Source organism: Rhinatrema bivittatum, chromosome 3 (genome assembly GCF_901001135.1).
Source record: "Rhinatrema bivittatum chromosome 3, aRhiBiv1.1, whole genome shotgun sequence".
Lineage (NCBI taxonomy): Eukaryota > Metazoa > Chordata > Amphibia > Gymnophiona > Rhinatrematidae > Rhinatrema > Rhinatrema bivittatum.
The window spans coordinates 3,081,368-3,101,084 of record NC_042617.1 but is presented as its reverse complement, the minus strand read 5'-3'; the positions used below and the strand labels follow the sequence as shown (position 1 = coordinate 3,101,084).

The 19,717-nt window shown below is 47.3% G+C and overlaps 1 protein-coding gene across 3 annotated transcripts in view; it reads right to left on the bottom strand.

Annotated features, from left to right (window-relative positions):
• SRF (serum response factor) overlaps positions 1-19,717 on the bottom strand; it is a 240,623-nt gene that overhangs the window by 140,020 nt on the left and 80,886 nt on the right. For all 3 annotated transcript variants that reach the window (XM_029592815.1, XM_029592816.1, XM_029592814.1), the window contains exon 3: positions 4,048-4,306. In XM_029592815.1, the coding sequence (XP_029448675.1) occupies positions 4,048-4,306 (259 nt within the window). The remainder of the gene's footprint in view (positions 1-4,047; positions 4,307-19,717) is intronic.

Sequence of the window (19,717 nt, the reverse complement as noted above, 5' to 3'; positions counted from 1 at the left end):
GAGGATCATAGTCCCTCTGTCCTTGTGAAGCTTCAAGAGTCTTCACCACTAAGGGAACTGGAGAATACGCATACAGAAGACCCTTGCCCCAATGAAGGGAAAGGGCATCAGAGGCTGGTTTACCATCTAACCTGGTTAGGGAGCAGAACCAAGGCACCTTCCTGTTGCAGAGGACTCGAACAGATCTATGTCTGAGCTCCCCAGAGATGGAAAATCCGATTTTCTACCCCATTCATGGGGTCTGAAGGCTCTACTCAGCCTGTCCACTACCACATTCTCTGATCCGGCCAGGTACATGGCCCTGAGCATCATCCCGTGGGCCAGGGCCCAGGACCAGATCTGGACCGCTTCCTGACACAGAAGGTACGATCCCGGGCTGCCCTGCTTGACATATCACATGACTACTTGGCTGTCTGTCTGGATCAGGACAATTTTGTTGGACAGCCAATCTCTGTAAGTTCATAGTGCGTACCTGATCACCTGAAGCTTCAGGAAGTTGATTTGATAAGAACATTCCTGAGCTGACCACAGTCCCTGGGTGCCAAGCCCATCTACATGAATTCCCCACACCCCAGAGTAGATGATTCTGTGGTTAGCACAATTTGGGTAGGGAGACTCCAAAAGGAAATCCTCCGCTCCAGATTGGAAAGTACCCATCGCCAGGACAAAGTCCCGGAGAGACGAGGTGATTCTGATGCAATCCTGGACGCTCGAGTGGCCTGGAATCACTGCGCCTTCAGGGTCCACTGGTCTCTGCGTATGTGTAAGTGTGCCAAGGGAGTGACATGAACAGTCACAGCCATGTGACCCAACAGCCTCAACATGTGCCAAGCTGATATCTGCTGGCTCTGTTGCACTTTTGTCACAATGGTTGCCAGAGCAACAGTACTCTAGTGCAGCAGAAAGGTCCTGGCTTGAGTCGTACCTAGCAGGGCTCCGATGAAGTTCAATTGAGGTGACGGACTAAGATAGGACTTTGGGTAGTTAAGAACGAACCCTGGTGACACTGCCTGAGACGTGCCCTTGACCAATCGTCCAGATACAGGAAAACATGCACTCCCCGTCTACAGAGGTGCGCGACCACCACGGCCAGGCGTTTTGTGAAGACCGTGGGGTGGATACGAGCCCGAACACCAACACCCGGTACTGAAAGTGCTGTTTCCCCACCACAAATCTGAGAAAAACCTGGGGAAGATCTCAATATGGGTGTATACATCCTCTAAGTTGAGGGAGCACAGCCAATCCCCTTTTTGCTGGGGGGGGGGGGGGGGGATCAAGGTGCCCAAGGAAATTTGAAATTTTCTTTTTTAGAAACTTGTTTAAGATCCTTAGGTCTAGGATGGGATAGAGTCTTCCTGTTTCCTTTGGAATCAGGAAGTACCTGAAGTAGAATCCCACCCTCTTTGCCCTGGTGGTACGGGCTCAACCACTCTAGCCATCGAGAGAAGAGAGCTCCACTTGTAGCACTTCCTGATGCACTACCGGCCCCCACAATGAGCATGGAGGGCAATTTGGGGGGACACCCAATAGTTTTAATTGGTACCTCTGGTGGATGGACAAAACACACTGGCCCGAGTTTACACTGGTCTTTTCGGTTTGCAAAAAAACACAGCTTGCCTCTGACTGGAGGGTCCATTGTCCCAGATACGGGCAAACTGGCTTATGCTCCCCTATGGTCCAGTCTAATCCCCGTCCCTGGAGTTGACAGAGGAGCTAGCTAGGGCTTGGGAGCACTGTGCTGCCTGGAACGGCCGCAGAAGCTCTGATGGTGCGTACGGAATCGAGGTGGCGGAGGATAGTACTTAATCTGAAGGAAGACAGACTTCCTGGGCCCCAGTCTCAACAGCCTCTTGGATGAGGAGGAAGGGTCTGGTGTGCTGGCGGAGAGTTGTTTGAGGGTTTCACGATGATCCCAGAGTTGAGCCACAGCATCCTTCATCCTATCTCCAAAGAGATTCTTTCCAGAGCACAGCATGTCAGGGAGTCATTCCTGTACCTCTGGTCTGAGATCAAAGGCCCTCAGCTATGCCAGACTGCAGGTGCCGATTCCCACCTCAGAGACCCTCTATGTAGTTTTGAAAACATCATAGGTCACATGGACCTCGTGTTTTCCATAGTCCAAACCCTTGTGCACCAGCAACATGAGGGTGTCTTGCTGCTGTCGAGGCAGCTGCACCTGCTTCCAGATTCCCATGAGTATTGGCTCATGTACAGCTGGTAGGCAGTGATGCGGGCAATAAGCACGGCGCCTTGGAACAGCTTCCTCCCAAGAGTATCCATCGCTCTGTGGTCCTTCCCCGGGGGTGCGGAGGATTGGGTCCGAGAGGACTCAAGTGCTTGAGGGCGGATTTGACCACCATAGATTGGTGGGGCAGCTGATGCTTATCGAATCCGGCAGCCTTTTGGATGAGGTAAACCCCATCTACCTTCTTTCTCATGGGAGGCACTATGAGGGGGTGCTCCCAAATCCTCAGCAACTCCATAAGGATCTCGTGTACCTGGACTGCCATGATCTCCTTAGGAGGCTCCATGAACTGAAGAACTTCAAGCATTTTGTGCCTGGTATCTTTTTCAGTCAAAAACTGGAATGGGATGGCCTCCGCCATCACTCTGACAAACCCTGCGAAGGTTAAGTCCTCAGGAGACTACTTTCACTCCCTCTGGAGACTGGTCTGATGGAAGACCATCCAAAACCTCGAAGGACCCTCACCCTCACTGTATACAAACGTCCAGAGGTGCAGGCACCGATGGAATTGGACAGGGGATTACAGGGCGTGGCGTCTCTGCCGACATCGGTGGGGCTTCCTCCTCTGAGGAACCGGCAACGACCACCGTATCGGCAGGGGGATGCCTCAGTGCCCCAGGAACAGATGCCAGCTGGGTCAGTAAGGCACCGATGAGCACACTGAGCTTCTCCAAAAGCAGGTCGAGCATCGGCTCCAGTGCAGCGGGACCAAACCCTTGCAGCACCCACGCCACCGTTAGCTGACTCGATGCTCCAGCTCCTCCTCAAACGTTGCCAATGCCAACACTGACTGGGAGGAAGGAAGGGTGGCCAGATCTTCCTTGGACCCGCAAGGGGGAATCTGCGACTGGCACCAGGACCTGTGGAGACCATCACGGACCCCAGCATTGATGGAGGTTGAGTGCTCCGTGCCATATGGTCGCTTAGGGGGCATCGCAGCAAAAGCCTGTGTATCCCTGTGCCTGGCACCGTGCATAGACTGGGACCGGTGCCTAGGTCAAGGACAATGAATCAGATGTCTTTAGCCTAGAGGAGATAGACAACGGTCTGTCTCTAGCCACCTATACACAGGTGGCTCGACAGAACCAACGGTCCCTCCAATGTCCATAGCATGGTGTCCATTGGTGCGGCTCCAAAGTTCTCAGATACCACCGATGCCTCGGACTTCTTCGACCTAAAGAGGTTGTCCATCTTGAGTCGAAGCAGACATCCCTTTGAGGTCATCTGGCCGTACAAATGGCAACCCTGGACGTCATGCAATGCCCCCAGGCAAAGGATGCAAACTCATAAGTATCTGTGACCGAAATGGTCCTCAGGTACCGAGAGTATCAACAGAAACCAAACGGGGAAAAACAGAACAGTTTTCACAAGGCAAAAAGCTAAACATTTTAGAGCTCAAACAAACCACGAGGCTCACAGCTCCACAAAAAAAAAAGACTGAAGAGGGACCCTGCGTGGACTTGTGGTGTAAGACATGCTCAGTGTGCCTAGTTTTCTGTATTGGGCTCCATCTGATGTCACCCATATGTGAGGACTAGCATCCTGTTTGTCCTCGGAAAATGGCTAATTCATGTCTGCTTGTACCAAAAAAAACCCTCCATGTGCCTTTTAACATACTACAGTTATAGCCCATATAACACATTCTGCAGACCTTCTTACCCCTGTACTCTAGTGTTTGCTTCTACAGACACTCCTACCTCAATACCAGACATGCATGTTTCTTGGTGCTGCTCTATGAACTTTCTGCTTGTCTCCTTCTCACCACACACTGTTCCTCCAGTTTTTTCTGTTTTGCCACTTACCTGGCATTAGGGCAAAGCCCGTAGGAAGCTGCATGAGGCCCCCAGAAGCAACTGTGCTACTGCCCGCTGTCTTTAAAACTGTTCCGTTGGCACTGGTGATGGTGTTGGGGCTACAGCTTGCTGACACTGGTGCAAGGTAGTTGGTAATGGGGAAGGAAGGGCCACTGCTGACTTGCATGGAAGTGGAGGTGGTGGGAGCCGTTTGGACAGTAGATGTCCCAGGTAAGTTGGTAACTGTGAATGCCGGCTTTAGCGAGTCCTGCCAGGGAGAAGGAGTGGGGGGGGGGGGGGAGAACAAAAAAAAAAAAAAAAGGAGTTAGACAAGTCACTCAAACTTGTGGAACATACCCCCACAGCTTAGAAATTGACCAGAATCTCATGAGGCAGTTTCTTCATATTCTAAGCATATAAGAAAAAGTATATGATAAGTCCACTGTACCATTAATACAACAGATAGAATAAATGAACAAAATTGTGTATAATTAGAGATGTAAAATTTATCAAAAATGTTAATTTCAGGGGAAAATGTGAAAAATAATTTTACTTAAGTATCAATACAGTGATGGGTGCAAACATGCATTTATTAAATATGTTGGCTTGGATAATTAAGTAATCTGATGCACAAAATTATATATAGCAAAATTATAAAAAATGGATATACAATTGAGCTCATAAGTTTACATAACCCTGGCAGAAGTTGTAATGTGTAGCATTTTAAGAAAACATGAGTGATCATACAAAACAATTTTTATTTTGGCGTTTCAAATTAAATTATGCATTGCAGAATAGCACAATCATTAAACAAACCATAGCAATAAAGGAAATAAAATAGTCCTTAGTTCTTAATATCATATATATTGCCGCCTCCTTCATCAATTACGGCTTGCAGTATTTTGTGATAGTTGTGAAAGAGGCCCTTAATTTTCTCATCTGGTAAAGCTGCCCATTCCTCTTGGCAAAAAGCTTCCAGATCCTGTAAATTCTTTGGTCGTCTAGCATGAATGCATGACTGAGTTCTCCCCAAAGTGGCTCAATGATACTGAGGTCAGGAGACTGTGATGGCCTCTCCAGATCCTTCACTTTCTTCTGCTGCAGTTACAGGAGAATCGACTTGGACTTTCTAACATGAAACATAAGGCCAAGTGCACCCCATGTGCAGCTTCCTGGCTGATGAATGAAAATTCTCCTCCAGTATTTTCTGGTAAGATGCTGCATTCATTCTGCCATCAATTCTGACTAAATTCCCTCTGCAGCTCACATATCCCCCAAAAAGCATCTCCATGCTTCACAGTAGGGATGGTGTGCTTCTCTTTATAAGTCTTTTTGACTCCTCTCCAAGCACAGCATTTATGGTTGTGACTGTAAAGTTCAATTTTGGACTCACTCTAAATTATTATGTTCCAGAAGTTCTGAGGCTTCTCTAGGTGCTGTTTGGTGTATTGTAAGAGGGCTTTTTCTGCAACTCTACTATGCAGCCCATTTTTGTTCAAGTATCTCCTTATTGTGCATGCTGAAAACCCCCACATCACTTTGTTTCAGAGAAGCCTGTATTTCAGTAGAAGCTGCTTGTGGGTTTTTCTTTACATCCCGACAAATTTTCCTGGCACTTGTGTTTGAAAACTTTGTCTACCTGACCATGGCTTGATATTAACACAATCCATAATTTTCTACTTTTTGATCAGAGTATGAAGAGTAATGATAGATATCCAAAGATTTGAAAATGTCAATTTCCTTTTCCTGATATATAAAGTTGAACTACTTTTGCTCACAGATCCTTTGACAGTTCTTCTGCAACCAAAGTCAGTGCAGCCCTGGATAAAAGGCTTAAGGGTTTCTCAAGAGATAAGAATTTCATTGACTATTTATACATAGAACTAATTACAAATCGAACATGGCACAGGTGTGGGTACCTATGCTTCACTGCCATCTCAACCTGTGAGTGTCAACTTGAGTGTATATCATCCCAAACATTCAAGAGTATGCAAACTTTTGAACAGGACTAATTTATTATTTCCCTTATTGATGTGGTTTAACGATTGTGCTATTCTGTGATGCATAATAATTTAATTTGGAACATTGAAAATAACAGACGTGTTTTGTCTGATCACTCATGTTTTCTTAACATGCTACACATCTTACAGATTCTGCCAGGGGTATGTAAACTTATGATCACAACTGTAATAGCCTATGACCCATTTTACATAGGTTTAGGAGAAAGCAGAGTTGCTTACCTGTAACAAGTGTTCTCCTAGAACAGCAGGATGTTAGTCCTCACTCATGGGTGACATCAGATGGAGCCATCACAGAAAACGTATGTCAACGTTTCTAGAAATTTGATTGGCACACTGAGCATGCCCAGCATGCCACTATCTACGCATCCATGCGGGGTCCCTCTCATAACAGAATTATGTAAAAATAAAATGCACAGGAGAAACCCAACTCCGTGGGGTGGTGGGTCGGTTTTGTGAGAAATAACATCCTGCTGACCTAGAACATCTGTTACAGGTAAGCAACTCTGCTTTCTCCTAGGACAAGCAGGATGGTAGTCCTCACACATGGGTGAATCCCTAGTTACAGGCAGTTCCCAAACAAGAAAGACCAACAGGTACCCAACCAGGTGCCAATGGGCACAACACAGGTCCTGTTGGTAACAGCAGGAAATAGCCTGAACCTGAAAATTTGGCCCTAGGCAGGAAGAGTTGGATTCAACTGCTGAAAGATTCCGGAGGACAGACTGGTTGAAGCTGCTATCATGTCTGCTATCCCTGTCTAAACGGTTAGCAGCAAAAGTGTGGGGGGAACTCCATGTCACAGCCTTGCAGATCTCAGCCATGGGGACCACTCAGGTGGGCCACCAAAGTTGCCACGGCTCTTACAGAATGAGCCTCGACATGGCCCCCAAGCTACAGTCGCGCTTGCATAAAGCAGAAAGAAATGCAATCCAGCAGCCAGTTAGACAGGGTTTGCTTAGCCACTGCCACTCCTAATCTTTTCTTATCAAATAAGATGAAGAGTTGCGTGGACTTCTTCTGACCTGCTGTCTGCTCCAGGTAGAAGGCCAAGGCTCTCTTACAATCCAAACTGTGCAGAGCCCATTCGCCCTGGTGCGAATGAGGCTAGGGAAAAAAAGGTGGGCAGGAAGACTGACTGGTTAAGATGGAAATCTTACCACCTTAGGCAGGAATTTAGGGTGCATACACAGAACTTGGTAATGTACCCACCATACACAAACACCTGAAGCTCACTGACCCTGTGTGCCGAAGTGACCGCAGTCAAAAACACAACCTTCCAGGTCAGGTACATCAGATCACAGGAGCACAGTGGCTCGAAAGGATCCTTTCCGAGCTGAACCAACAGCACATTAAAGTTCCAGGACACAACAAGCAGCTACATGGAGGCTTCAACTGAAGCAGCCCTCTCATAAAACACCCCACTATGGGTTGCACAGAGATGGATGAACCATCTACCCCCTGGTGATAGGCCCCGATGGCACTTAGATGCACCCTGACTGAGTTAGTCTTCAAGCCAGCATCTGAAAGGTGTAGTAGGTAGTCAAGTAGCCTCTGTGTGGAGCAGGAATACAGATCTAAGCCGTAACACACACTACATGGAAAACCTCCTCCACTTCAGGATGTAAGACTTCCTGGTGGAAGGCTTCTTGGAAGCCACCAGGACCAGAGAGATATCGTGCGACAGGTCAAGGGACTGCAGTGAATGACGACAGACTTAATTGGCATCTCAGAGACATGGTGGAAAGAGGATAACCAATGGGACAGTGCTATACCGGGGTACAAATTATATCGCAATGTCAGAGAGGAGCACTCGGGAGGAGGTGTGGCCCTTTGTCCGGGATGGCATAGAGTCCAACAGGATAAACATCCTGCATGAGACTAAATACAAAATTGAATCTTTATGGGTAGAAATCCCTTGGGTGTCAGGGAAGACTATAGTGATAGGGGTATACTACCGTCCACCTGGTCAAGATGGTGAGATGGACAGTGAAATGCTAAGAGAAATTAGGGAAGCTAACCAAATTGGTAGTGCAGTAATAATGGGAGACTTCAATTACCCCAATATTGACTGGGTAAATGTATCATCAGGTCACGCTAGAGAGATAACGTTCCTGGATGGAATAAATGATAGCTTTATGGAGCAAATGGTTCAGGAACTGACGAGAGAGGGAGCAATTTTAGATCTAATTCTCAGTGGAGCACAGGACTTGGTGAGAGAGGTAACTGTGGTGGGGCCGCTTGGCAATAGTGATCATAATATGATCAAATTTGATTTAATGACTGGAAGAGGAACAGTGTGCAAATCCACGGCTCTCGTGCTAAACTTTCAAAAGAGAAACTTTGATAAAATGAGAAAAATTGTTAGAAAAAAAACTGAAAGGAGCAGCTACAAAAGTAAAAAATGTCCAAGAGGTGTGGTCATTGTTAAAAAATACCATTCCAGAAGCACAGTCCAGATGTATTCCACACATTAAGAAAGGTGGAAAGAAGGCAAAACGATTACCGGCATGATTAAAAGGGGAGGTGAAAGAAGCTATTTTAGCCAAAAGATCTTCATTCAAAAATTGGAAGAAGGATCCAACAGAAGAAAATAGGATAAAGCATAAACATTGGCAATTTAAATGTAAGACATTGATAAGACAGGCTAAGAGAGAATTTGAAAAGAAGTTGGCTGTAGAGGCAAAAACTCACAGTAAAACCTTTTTTAAATATATCCGAAGCAGAAAGCCTGTGAGGGAGTCAGTTGGACCGTTAGATGATCGAGGGGTTAAAGGGGCACTTAGAGAAGATAAGGCCATCGCGGAAAGATTAAATGATTTCTTTGCTTCGGTGTTTACTGAAGAGGATGTTGGGGAGGTACCCGTAATGGAGAAGGTTTTCATGGGTAATGATTCAGATGGACTGAATCAAATCACGGTGAACCTAGAAGATGTGGTAGGCCTGATTGACAAACTGAAGAGTAGTAAATCACCCAGACCGGATGATATACACCCCAGAGTTCTGAAGGAACTAAAAAATGAAATTTCAGACCTATTAGTAAAAATTTGTAACTTATCATTAGAATCATCCATTGTACCTGAAGACTGGAGGATAGCAAATGTAACCCCAATATTTAAAAAGGGCTCCAGGGGCGATCCGGGAAACTACAGACCGGTTAGCCTGACTTCAGTGCCAGGAAAAATAGTGGAAAGTGTTCTAAACATCAAAATCATAGAACATATAGAAAGACATGGTTTAATGGAACAAAGTCAGCATGGCTTTACCCAGGGCAAGTCTTGCCTCACAAATCTGCTTACTTTTTTGAAGGAGTTAATAAACGTGGATAAAGGTGAACCGGTAGATATAGTATACTTGGATTTTCAGAAGGCGTTTGACAAAGTTCCTCATGAGAGGCTTCTAGGAAAAGTAAAGAGTCATGGGATAGGTGGCGATGTCCTTTCATGGATTGCAAACTGGCTAAAAGACAGGAAACAGAGTAGGATTAAATGGACAACTTTCTCAGTGGAAGGGAGTGGGACAGTGGAGTGCCTCAGGGATCTGTATTGGGACCCTTACTTTTCAATATATTTATAAATGATCTGGAAAGGAATACGAGTGAGATAATCAAATTTGCAGATGACAAAATTGTTCAGAGTAGTTAAATCACAAGCAGATTGTGATAAATTGCAGGAAGACCTTGAGAGACTGGAAAATTGGGCATCCAAATGGCAGATGAAATTTAATGTGGATAAGTGCAAGGTGATGCATATAGGGAAAAATAACCCATGCTATAATTACACAATGTTGGGTTCCATATTAGGTGCTACAACCCAAGAAAGATCTAGGTGTCATAGTGGATAACACATTGAAATCGTTGGTTCAGTGTGCTGCAGCTGTCAAAAAAGCAAACAATCGGGTCTATCCTGTACCGAGCGGTAGGAAGAGCTGAGTTAGTGCCTGCGGCACCCACTGTTGCCGCATGCACAGTGCAGCACACCTACCGCTCGATCCTGAACATTAATTTTATGTAAATGTAAACCGCGTCCGTGAAGCCTTAGGCCCGCGCAACCCATTTTACTGGATAGAGCGCCTATACAGTATCCTGGGTGCGCGGGCCCAACGCTTCATGCCACACTGGTATCTGTCATTTCAAATGTCATTTGAAGTGACAGATACCAGGAAGTCGGGACTGCCAGTCCCCTCCTCCCGAAGCAGGGCGCGAAAAGCAGCCTTGCTCCCGGAGGAGGGGAGAATAGACACTGACAGCGGCAAAGCGAAAAAAAACCCTTCTAGTTCCATTACTTTTCTACATTCTGAAGTTTTTCCAATCATTTATTCTCTTTCCTTATATGGATCCCTCTGAACACATCTAAGATACTCCAATTATCTAGTCTGCGCTCTGTTCTATAGCCAAAGGCTTCATGCTGCACCAGAAATTATATTAAACACAAGAGTCACTCAAATACTGCACATTATAACAAAAATTAAGAAGAAATATGAAAGCAAAATGGACAAGTCTCACAGGAAAACGAATTCGAAACTCAGAGGCCGCTAACAAAGAACACATTTCATTAAACCAGCATAGTGCCTTCGTCAAGAGCCGGGCGAATCTTGCACTCCAAAAGAAGTTCAGCATTACTCTCGACGTTTTGGGGTGCAAACCCCAGAAGTGATCTGTCAAGATCCCAAAAGTAAGTCGCTTTTGGACGCCTGCACAACTTACTTTTTTTTGCAGCCATCAGCAGGAACACATGGCGATCGTAGCTCCCGTAGCTCCTCCCGACGAAGATGGCCGCCTGCACGGGGAAAGCGTGCAATTGGCCGCTCAAGACGTGACGTCACGACGTTTGGCGTCACGGGATGTGACGCCACGTCTTGAGCGGCCAATTGCACGCTTTCCCCCGTGCAGGCGGCCATCTTCGTCAGGAGGAGCTACAGGAGCTACGATCGCCATGTGTTCCTGCTGGCTGCAAAAAAAAGTAAGTTGTGCAGGCGTCCAAAAGCGACTTACTTTTGGGATCTTGACAGATCCCAAAAGTAAGTCGCTTTTGGAAAAAACCCAAAATTGTCGCTTTTGGAAAAAAAACAAAATTTTGAAAAAAAACCAAAATTGCTTTTGGTTTTTTTTCGCTTCGCCGCTGTCAGTGTCTATTCTCCCCTCCTCCCGGAGCAAGGCTGAAAAAGCAGCTCCGGGAGGAGGGAAGAACTGACAGTGAAGCGGCGAAGCAACTTACTTTTTGCAGCCCCCTCCGGACATCGGAGGGGGGCTACAACGTTTTTTTCGCTTTTTTTTTTTTTTTGCGCTTCGGGAGGAGGGGAGAGGACTGGGGCTGCCACGGAGATCGGCACCCATGATCGCGGCCGGGGCAGGTGAGCGGGGGCTGGGGGAAAGCTTGCCACCTACCCTTACCCCTGCCTCTACCGCAGGGGTCAGGGTAGGCGGTAAGTTTGCAGGTTAAACGCGCGACAAAACGGCAGGGAAAGATAGCGATAGTCGGGGCGCGGGTTACGGGATGCTAGGGAATAGCTAATTCGCTCGTTTGCATGCAATATCCATGCCACGTGCGGAAGGGGTTGGCCGGGGATTTTAGGACGCGGTAGGAGTAGGTTATAGTGGATTCGGGATCGCAGGAAGGGATAACGCAGCCGGAAAGTGAGTAAAACGCAGCTTAGGAGCAGGGTAAACGCGACTGCACTTTACAGGATAGACCCGAATGTTGGGAATTATTAGAAAGGGAATAGTGAATAAAACGGAAAATGTCAAAATGTCATAATGCCTCTGTATCGCTCCATGGTGAGACCGCACCTTGAATACTGTGTACAATTCTGGTCGCCGCATCTCAAAAAAGATATAATTGCGATAGAGAAGGTACAGAGAAGGGCTACCAAAATGATAAGGGGAATGGAACAACTCCCCTATGAGGAAAGACTAAAGAGGTTAGGACTTTTCAGCTTGGAGAAGAGACGACTGAGGGGGGATATGATAGAGGTGTTTAAAATCATGAGAGGTCTAGAACGGGTAGATGTGAATCGGTTATTTACACTTTCGGATAGTAGAAAGACTAGGGGGCACTCCATGAAGTTAGCATGGGGCACATTTAAAACTAATCTGAGAAAGTTCTTTTTTACTCAACGCACAATTAAACTCTGGAATTTGTTACCAGAGGACGTGGTCAGTGCAGTTAGTATAGCTGTGTTTAAAAAAGGATTGGATAAGTTCTTGGAGGAGAAGTCCATTACCTGCTATTAAGTTCACTTAGAGAATAGCCACTGCCATTAGCAATGGTAACATGGAATAGACTTAGTTTTTGGGTACTTGCCAGGTTCTTATGGCCTGCATTGGTCACTGTTGGAAACAGGATGCTGGGCTTGATGGACCCTTGGTCTGACCCAGTATGGCATTTTCTTATGTTCTTAACATCTAGGCCGTCAGGGATAATGCCCAGAGGTAGAGGTTGTGCAGTCTGCCCTGATCCTGCGGGACGAGGTCAGGTTCCCAGACCGACTGGTTCTCGGTTTCTGCAGGAGCAGGAACCAGACTTGCCTTGGCCAATGAGGTGCTATGAGGATCATGGTTCCCCTGTCCTGCCGGAGCTTCAAGAGAGTCTTAGTCACCATCGGAAGTGGAGGATATGCATATAGAAGACCCTTGCCCCAATCACAGGCAAAACTGTCAGAGGCTGGTTTTCCGTCCCCCCTGTACAGGGAGCATTTAAAACTGTTCCACCTTGTTGTTGCAGGGGGAGGCGAAGAAATCCACGTCCGGGCTTCCACAGAGGCAAAATAAATGATCCGCTACCTCATGACTGAGGGACCACTCATGGGGCCAGAAGGCTCGACTCAGCTGATCTGCCACCACATTCTGTGTCCCAGCCAGGTACATGGCTTGTAGCAGTATGCCCTGAGACTGAGCCCATGACGAAATCTGAACTGCCTTCTCACACAGGAGGAATGACTGGGTACCTCCCTGTTTGTTGAGGTATCACATCACCACTTGGTTGTCAGTCTGGATCAGGACCGCTTTGTTGGCCATGCAATCCCTTAACGCCCACAGTGCACAACAGATCACCTGAAGCCCCAGAAAGTTGATCTGACAGCTTCCTGCGCAGACCACAGATCCTGCATGCAGAGCCCCTCCACATGGGCATCCATCTCAGAATAGATACATCCATGGTAAGCACAATTTGGGTAGAGGGACACAAACAGAACCCCCTACTCCAAATTGGGCACGCTCTCCCATCAAGATAAAGCGGTCCTGAGAGCCGGAGTAACACGGATATGTACATGGAGGTCCTGAGTGGCTTGTTGCCTTTGGGACCGCAATGTCCACTGAGCTCTGCACATATGCAAGCGTGCCAAGGGAGTAACATGGACACTCGCGGCCATATGATCCAGCAGTCTGAGCATACGTCATGCCGAGACCTGCTAGCTCCAGTGCACCACTCCCACAAGAGATGCCAACGCAAGTGCCCGGTCACTAGAAGGTAAGCTTTGGCTTGAGCAGTGTCCAGCCGGGTGCCAATAAAGCTCAACTGGGGCGATGGGTTAAGATGGGACTTTGGGTGGTTGATGACAAACCCCAGGGACAAATGCAGGGATCGAAGCGCTCCATCCTGGGTGGCACTCTTGACCAACCAGCACCCCTAGACAGTAGAGATGTGCCCCCCCCCCCCCCCCCTACCAGACACTTGGTGAAGACCAATGGGGCCAAGCCAAGGTCAAACGGCAACACCCTGTACTGGAAATGCCTCTCACCCACGATGAACCGAACATACTTCCTGTGACAGAGAAGATCTTTATGTGGGCGTACGTGTCTTTCAGATTTGAGGAAGCAAAGCCAGTCCCCTTTTTGCAGGAGGGGAATCAGGGTGCCCAGAGAGACCATCTTGAACTTTTCTCTTCTGAGAAACCTGTTCAAAGCTCAGGTCCAAAAATAGGACGTAGTCCCCCTGTTCTCTTTGGAATCAGGAAATAGCGAGAGTAGAACCCCTGCGCCTGCTGCCGCAGCATAACGGGCTTAACTGCTCTGGCTGTTATGAGGGCGGAGAGCTCTGTCAAGAGTATTTCCTGATGCGAGGACAGACCCCAAGAGGGGCACGGGGAGAGTCCGGAGAGACACTGCAAAGATTCAACAGATACCCTTGACGAACAATGAACAGGACCCACCGGTCTGAGGTGACACTGGGCCAGCTGTCCACGAAAAACCATAGCCAGCCTCCCACCGGAGAGCCCGGTGTCAAGGGTACGGATGAATGGCTTACACTCCCTTGCAGCCGGTCAAAACCCCGTAGCGGGGCTTGGCTGTGGCCTGGGGGTCCACTGCTGTTTGGAGCGGCCCCTAGTGCCCACTCACTGAGAATGGGCACGAGAGGCAGGAGGGTAATACTTCCTTTAGGCGATAAAAAGATCTCCTCTGGTCCTGCCGCAAGGATTTTCTAGCAGAGGAAGACAGGTCTGATATACTGGCCAAGAGATGCTGAAGGGTCTAATGGTGATCCAACTGAGCTACAGCAACCCTCACCTTGTCCCCAAAGAGGTTCTTGCCAGTACACGGTAGGTCTGCAAGCTTTTCCTGAACCTCCGGCCAGAGATCAGAGGCTCAGAACCAAACGATTCTGCGGGCACCAATGCCCACTGCTGCCACCTGGCCGCCGTTTCAAACACGTAGGTGGAGTGCAATTCGTATTTGTCACATTCCAGACCTTGTTGAACAACTGCTAACAAGGCGTCCTGCTGCAGGTTTGGGCAGGTGCTCAGAAATTTCCTGGATCTGTTCCAGAGATTTCTGGAGTACGTTGTCATGTACTGGGTAGGAAGCAATACAAGCGATCAGCATGATGCCCTGAAACACCTTCCTACCCAATGCATCAAGCGCTCTTTGCTCCCAGCTTGGAGGATGCGGGAACGCTTGGCCTTTTTTTTTTTTTTTTTAAAAGAGAAGACTCCATGCGGGTAGTGCAATTCAAATTTATATGGCAATAATCCTATTCTAAGCAGAAAGCTTTTCAATTGAATATTTGTACCTCCCCCCATGTGTTTGAAGTGTGAAAATACAGTTGGGGACTATTCACTGTTTCTGGTCGTGCCCCAGAGTGCATGATTTTTGGAGAGGAATTAATGCTCTATGCTCAATATGGCACCAGATGACCCTCATTTCTGGTGGTTTGGGAAGCTTCCAAATGCACAGATGAAATTTCCAAAAGCACAACGGAGATTCCTAGATATAGCTGCTGTTCAAGCCAAACAGGTTATATTATCTGTTTGGCTCTCAGACACCCCAGTGCACCAACAGTGGTTAAACAAGATGCTTAAACTGGCCAGTTTTGATATTTTAGTTCAACAGGGACCGGAAAGCAAACGAAAGCGAATAAAGGAATTATGGAATTTCCTTTCCAAGGTCTCGGAATCGCTCCAGGGATACCCAAAAACCCTAGAATCCGGCGGAACGCCTATTTAAGGACTCGCGTAGTACTGACAATACTGAAATAGGTATCAATATGGACAAGGGTGACCATTTTGATTTGCCTCTTAGTGGCCTGAAAGTTAAAAGTAATGGAACAGGACAATGGAAAATTTGATGACTTACGAAATCACAACAGAGGTCTAAGAATTCATACAGGCGATTATCGAATAGCAGAAGAAGTTGAAGATGAGCTAGTTAGTTAGGGGTGGGGGAGGGGGAAGGGGTGGGGAAAAACAGGGGTGAAGCTTAGGTCGTTAAAGATAATAAAAGTAATAATGGGGTACTTGATTAGCCATGAGACCAGACAGTACAGTACCAATATACAAAAAAAAATCTTTTAAGTCTTACAGTATGTATGTTTGTTATGCGGTGATATTTATTCCAATTCTAGTGTTCACAAAGCTCATGGACAATTCCTGAACATTAATGGACTTATTCAACCACCATTAGTATACTATGGCTGGGTACGCACAAGTTGTCATGTTAGACTAAGCTCTGGAAACCAATATGTTTGTATATTTAATGGAACTGGTAGTTCAATCCTACCTAATAAACGAAGGATGACCGACGTGCCGCAAATGCGCAGTAGAGACCAGCTCTACCGCACATGTGCGGGCGAGCACGTCAGTCTGAGCCAGAAAAAAAGAAAAAAATGGCGGCGTCCAGTGGCAGCGGCGGGAGGCAGCGGGGCAGCGAGGGAGGAGAGAGAGAGGGAGGGACTGACAGAGAGAGGGAGGGAGTGGGACTGAGTGAGGGGGGGAGAGAGAGAGGGGGAGAGGGAGGGAGTGGGACTGAGTGAGGGGGGGAGAGAGAGAGAGGGGGAGAGAGGGAGAGAGGGGGAGAGGGAGTGGGACTGAGAGAGAGGGAGTGGGACTGAGGGAGAGGGAGAGTGAGTGGGACTGAGTGTGAGTGAGAGGGAGGGAGAGAGGGGGGAGGGAGTGAGTGAGACAGAGGAGAGGGAGGGAGGTAGGGGGTGGTGAAGAGTGAGGGGAGAGAGAATGAGGGGGAGGTGAGAGACAGAGGGATGTAGCCCGTTTTAACGGGCTTAACGGCTTGTTATTGTATAAATAACGTTACTTATGCTGTCAGTATAAAATCCATATGTTATGTTACCCCAATAAAAGATATATTAAAAATAAATAAAGAGAAGACTTCACCTCGACCAACTGGTGGGGAAGTTGGGTGCCTCTCAAACCCCAAGGCCTGCTGGACCAGATAGACAGCATCTGCCTTCTGATTCACTGGAGGCACGGAGATGGGATGTTCCCAGATGCTAAGGAGTAACTCCTTGAAGGTGATATGGACAGAACCAGCCACCACCTCCTTCAGGGCATCAACAAACTGGAGAACCTTCAGCATCTTATGCCTGGTATCCTCGTCAGTCAGAATCTGAAATGGAATTGTTTCTGCCATGGCTCTGTCAAACCCCGCAAAGGTCAGGTCCTTGGGTTGGAACAGTCGCCACTCCTCTGGAGGGGACAGGCTGAGGGAAGATCTCTTGAGTCATCCGATGAAGAGTCAGGGGTATCATCGCCCCACGGGTCATATGGGGTGTCCTCACTGAGATCACCCAGGGACACCAGTGGAGGGCCCCTTGCCTTTGGCACCAAGGGCACAGTGTTCACAGAGGCCCCCGAAGGACCCAGAATCAGACCGGATAATGCCTGTCGCAGAACCAAAGGCCTCTACTGTGGTGCCGGCTGTGACGGGCCTTCCTCCTCCTCAGAGCCTATAATAGGAATCGCACCAGATGGAGGAGGCAATGATGGCCACTGGGGCATTGATGGACCCCCGGGCACTGGCAGCATAGGGAGAATACCAAGAAGGGCATACAGGCACTCCAGCTGTGATGCCAACATTGAGGGTGAAGGCTCCAGCACCTGTGGAAGCACCAGTGGGACCGGTGGTTCAATGCCCTGCAGGGCTCGAATTGCCAGTTGCACCCTGCATTCCAACTACTGAAAATCCGCCGAGGACAGGACGGACGGACGGAGTAGGAGTCACCATATCTCCCTCAAAGCCCTGAGGGGGATTGGTGCCTCCTCTTAGTGGGGTTGCTTCTGAGGCATCACAGCAGACGCCGCTGCCAACCCCAGTACCATGTGTGGACAGAAACCGGTGGAGATGCTTCCTGGATTTCCCACAGCGCTCGGCCCAGTCTTTCCCCGGCACCGGGGAGGAAGGAGACAATCCCAATGACCTGGAACAGGAAGACACTGATGACAGCCGATTTCCGGCTCCTCTCTCCATCGAGGGCCCCAGTGGAGGGGTGGACAGCAAAAGGCTTGATGTCTATCTGCTCTTCCCAGCTTCTTGGCATTGATGCCCTCGATGCCATAGTCGAGGATTCTGACTTCTTCAATCTGAAGAACTTCTCCATCTTGACCAGGTGGGTGCCCCGGCCCTTGGGGGGGCATCTAGTCACAGAACAGACACCCATGAACATCATGCAATGCCCCCAGGCAGAGGATACACAAGTCATGCAGATCCGTGAGGGACAATCCAAGGGCACTGGAGGCACAGATGAAAACCAGACGACACCATACGAAAAAAGCTAGCAAGCAGTCAACCAGTGGGTACCCAAGGGAGCACAGTCAGGAATAGACCACACAGAAGGGGAAAAACTTACTGTGCAAACCAGCTAACTAAGCTGGGGACATGGAGAAGGAGCCGGTGCAGGACAGTCAATGAATCAACAGAGAAAGCTTTCCAAAAACCGAAAAAAGCACGAGCTCCACAACTGCACGATATAGCTCCATGGAAAAGAAGAGACAGGAGAGGAACCCTGCATGGACGCATGAATAGTGGCATGGTGGGCATGCTCAGTGTGCCAGTCAAATTTCTAGAAACTTTGACAAAAGTTTTCCATGCCAGGCTCCATCTGATGTCACCCATGTGTGAGGACTACCATCTTGCTTGTCCTAGGAGAAAATATTGTCCTAAGCTAGATACAAGAAAAGTCATATGTTCTACAAAGTTAAAACTGTTTCTAATTAACAAAACAGTTACGGCAATGAAACGAGGATTGGGAACTTTGCCTATCACCAGGTAACGGAGAACATTGCTCTGCCATACCTGCCAAAACTTGCAGGAACTGTGGATTGCCTTATCCAGGACTTGAATTGCAAGAGCTTTGTAAATGGTTACCAGCTTCAGAAGACCAATGTGCAGACCGGACTCTCGTATGGACCAGATTCCTTCAGGAAACACATTGAAATGAGCCCCTCAACCATGAGAAGAACTCATTTGTAGTTAGGACATGCTGAGTTGTCAGAGGACAGAAAGACTTATTGCCAAGGATGTTTGAGGCAATTGTCCACCATTTCAGTGATTTGGTGATACCTGCATCCTTCGAGAGAATGGATGGAGGTGTTTATTTCATTGGGCTTTTAGTTACCTCTGTTTGCTATGCCAATAGTGTAACTTGGACTGTGGCTATCATATGACTTAGCATATGCCTGAAAAGCCTTGTGGTTACTGTTGAACAATCTGGAATATAGTAAACTACCTTGATCAAGCTATACATTCTTTGTTTTGGGAAAGCTTTTAACATTTTGGAATTTAATCAGGGTACTTAAATGGATCTCTGAAGATATCTGATTAACTAGCAAGTTATCTGGTTATATTCAAACATTCACATTTCCAACTTTATATTGCCTTTTGACAGTCATTCAGGCAATTCTGATTAAAAAGTAACTGATAAATGATTAAAATTTGTGTATTTACCAAATTTTCTATACTGTCAAGATGAGCCATCACAACTGTTTACAAATCGTAAAATACATAAGAAAACATGCCATACAAATAGTCAGTTGGTATTTAAAATAACAAAAAATAAACAGTAACTAAAGGTAAAAGAATAATATAAAGTGTATAAGAACATAAGAAATTGCCATGCTGGGTCAGACCAAGGGTTCATCAAGCCCAGCATCCTGTTTCCAACAGAGGCCAAACCAGACCACAAGAACCTGGCAATTTCCCAAACACCAAGAAGAACCCATGCTACTGATGCAATTAATAGCAGTGGTATTCACTAAGTCAGCTTGATTAATAGCAGTTAATGGACTTCTCCTCCAAGAACTTATCCAAACTTTTTTTGAACCCAGCTACACTAACTGTACTAACCACGTCCTCTGGCAACAAATTCCAGAGTTTAATTGTGCGTTGAGTGAAAAAGAATTTTCTCCAATTAGTCTTAAATGTGCTACTTGCTAAC